Here is a 3,259-nt window from a genome sequence, read left to right on the forward strand (position 1 = left end):
TTGGCACTGGAACGAGGCAGGACGTCTTCCATATCACAGGGACTCTCTGGAGGCTCAGGCTCATGTTGAAGACACGATGAAGCACTCCACAGAGCTGTTCGGCACAGGCTCTGAGAACCCGTGGGCTGACACCATCAGGGCCTGCAGCCTTACCGACGGGGAGTTTGCTCAGCTGTCTTCTAACATGTAGAGGTGTAAAGAGTGCAGGTTGAGGAGGGGGAGAGTTGAAGTCCAAATTGAGAGGAGGGCAGGTAGCATGGGAGCTGGAGGAGGTGTGAGGAGTGGGGGATGGGTGTGAGGGGCTCATCAAGTTGGATGAGGTGCTATCAGGAGGAGGGGGGGGGGGTCAGAAGTGGTGGTGGCTGGAGACAGTCAGCAGGAGAGCCAACAGGGGTCGGGGCTGCAGGGTTAAAATCTATTGAAAAACAGATTTAACTCATTGGACCTAGCCACACCACCATCAGCTCCACTGCTAGTTGGTCTGTAACCGGTGATGGTCCTCATACCACTCCAGACCTCCCTCATGTTATTCTGCTGGAGTTTCCTCTCCAGCTTCCTTCTGTAGGCGTCCTTAGCCTCTTTGATCTTTGCACTCAGCTCCCTCTGAATGTCCGTCAGCTCCTCCCTGTTGCCACCTCTGCAAGCCCTCTTCTTCTGATTGAGTACGGCTTTGATGTCCTTTGTCCTTTCCCATGTGAACTACCAGTGCGCCCCACTTTAAGTCAATACAACATATAAACACTTTAACTATCTGCCTTTCATCGTGCTACCTCAACTACTAATGTACAGTTTTAGCCCACTAACTATCCCACTATTGGCAATGGTACTACTGTATTTTCAATAAAGCAGTCGTACTATCAAATTCACAAACACTCTGTCGGAATACATTGCTCTTCTTAATGGGTTCAGTTGACTATTTAATCTGCAATTTCCTATGACCTGTATCCCAAACACACACCATGTGAAACTGCACGTGGGCAGCTGTGCACTCAGTGGGTATGGACTAGTCAAATCACTGACAAAGCAGAGGCAACATGACGAGCTCGATTGAGAACAAGCTGAAAAAAAATGAATTGTATCACTAAATAAAACTATTTGAAAGAAATTACAAAAACTCTGAGCACACTGGTGTGTGTTGTCTGCTTTATTCTATGTGTTTTAAACAATCGACTGATGACTCACTATGCGTATTAACAGCTCTAGTTGTGCTGGGGTGCATTCATGTACTGTGGGGACATCTGAAGATAAGATAGCTAGACAAACATTGGCTGTTGGGACATAAAAAGCTGGTAATTTCACTTAATTGTTTGAAACCTGACCATGTGTTATGTGTGGTTTGTTTCACTGTTTTTATTTTTTGATAACATAGTTTTGAATGCAAGGTTGTGTGGCAACTCAAACTCAGGTTTTTGACACATCAGCAAAAATAGATGGAATTAGCATATGGGATGTGAGACAAGAGATAAATCAGCTGCACATCAGAGAGACAGGAGAACCTGTCAGTGGCCATGGAGGAGGCTGAACTCTGCTTTCCCCAAGTCAACACCTCCTGCAGGAAGACAAGTCGCCCTCACTTGGAGGCCACAGTCACTCTCAGTGTGCTGTCCTGCATCACTATGCTCACTATGGTTCTTAACCTGCTGGTCATCACCTCTATCTCCCACTTCAGGCAGAGATACACTTTTCTGCTTGGCTTACAAAGTGTTTATTCTTTGGTTACAGTTACATAAAGAAATGGCTTTGAGCTCTGCAGCATGATGTCACATTTAAGCTCATGATAACATTGATTATGGTGCTGTTGAGATGTGTTACTGAAACAATTAATGATGATTTCACACATTTCAGGCTGCTGCACATCCACTAACCTCCTCCTCTTGTTCATAAGTAGTGCATAAGAGTAATGTTCTCTTGTTTCATTACTGCATACTGGTTATTTGCAAATGTGTTTACATCTACACTACTGTGTTATATTTAGGCCTTATTGTTATAGGACAATTCATAGTCCTCGTATCATAACTGCTAATAACTGTTATTTCTACACATACATATAACAAGTGTATTCAGTGTTGTTGTTTTCCCGTTTCAGGCAGCTTCACACCACCACCAACTTCGTCCTCCTGTCTCTGGCTGTTGCAGACTTCATTGTCGGTTTGGTGCCAATGCCAGCTGAAATCATCGTCTACAGAGGTTGTTGGATTCTAGGTGACATAATGTGTGTTGTGTATGACTTTTCATCTTTCTTAGCTGTCAGTGCATCAGTAGGAAACATGGTTCTCATATCGGTTGACCGCTACATTGCTATTTGCGACCCCATGTTTTACTCCACCAAAGTCACTGTGAAAAGAGTTCAACTCTGCATTTGTCTGTGTTGGATATTTTCTGCTGTTCATAGCAGTTGGATGCTGAGGGATTCGTTGAAACAGCCAGGCAGGTATATCTCCTGTTATGGAGAGTGTGCAAGTGTAGTTAATTATATTGATGGAGCTGTTGACCTTGTTGTGACCTTTTTGGGCCCCTTTCTTGTCATCATAGTTTTGTATATGAGAGTGTTTGTGGTAGCTGTGACTCAGGCTCGTGCCATGCGCTCCCAAACTGCAGCTGATACACTTCAGCGTTCAAAGCCAATAACTGCTAAGAAATCTGAGATGAAAGCAGCCAGAACTCTTGGTATTGTTGTAGTTGCGTTTATTGTGTGCTCCTGTCCATATTATTGTTTCACTGTTGCAGCTGAGAACAACTTGGTTGGGGCGTCATCTGGAACGATCGAACTTTGGCTGATGTATTTTAATTCCTGTCTAAACCCTGTGATATATGTCTTTTTCTATCCCTGGTTCAGGAAAGCTATTAAACACATTGTAACACTTCAGATACTGAAGCCTGGCTCCTCTGAGGCTAACATAGTGTAGAGACAGACTGTGACAGAGAGACTAAAACTATTCTCTCCCTCTGATGTGGAAATTATTTAAGTTGTCACTACACTGAATGTACACAACCTAAAGTCAGAGAAAACAACTGAATATTAAAAAAGTAATGGATGGAAAAGCAGTATCTTCAAATCTGCATTAACAATCACTAATCTGTACAAATTACAGAATTGCAGTATTAATCTTCCTTCATTAATTCACAAATACAAATTTAAAGGGTAAACCTGTGAAACCACATTTGCACTAGTTCTTCCACGATACATTTGTGCATAGATTTTACATTTTGTCTTGTTTTGTTTATACAAATGCACAATTACATAAATACACTGTGACCA

At 42.9% G+C, this 3,259-nt stretch overlaps 1 protein-coding gene across 1 annotated transcript; it reads left to right on the forward strand.

Moving 5' to 3' along the window:
* The first annotated feature begins 1,508 nt into the window (after positions 1-1,508).
* LOC117249588 (trace amine-associated receptor 9-like) lies at positions 1,509-2,906 on the forward strand. The gene is made up of 2 exons (XM_033615328.2): positions 1,509-1,669; positions 2,087-2,906. The coding sequence occupies exons 1-2, from the start codon at positions 1,509-1,511 to the stop codon at positions 2,904-2,906; spliced, it is 981 nt and encodes a 326-aa protein (XP_033471219.2).
* The last annotated feature ends 353 nt before the right edge of the window (positions 2,907-3,259 follow it).

Source organism: Epinephelus lanceolatus, chromosome 14 (assembly GCF_041903045.1).
Source record: "Epinephelus lanceolatus isolate andai-2023 chromosome 14, ASM4190304v1, whole genome shotgun sequence".
In the NCBI taxonomy this organism is placed as follows: domain Eukaryota; kingdom Metazoa; phylum Chordata; class Actinopteri; order Perciformes; family Serranidae; genus Epinephelus; species Epinephelus lanceolatus.

Coding starts and splice junctions, on each gene's coding strand:
- LOC117249588 (XM_033615328.2), top strand. CDS start 1,509: ATGGAGGAGGCTGAACTCTGCTTTCCCCAAGTCAACACCTCCTGCAGG. Junction 1,670..2,086: donor ACCTCTATCTCCCACTTCAG/GCAGAGATACAC, acceptor TTCCCGTTTCAG/GCAGCTTCACACCACCACCA.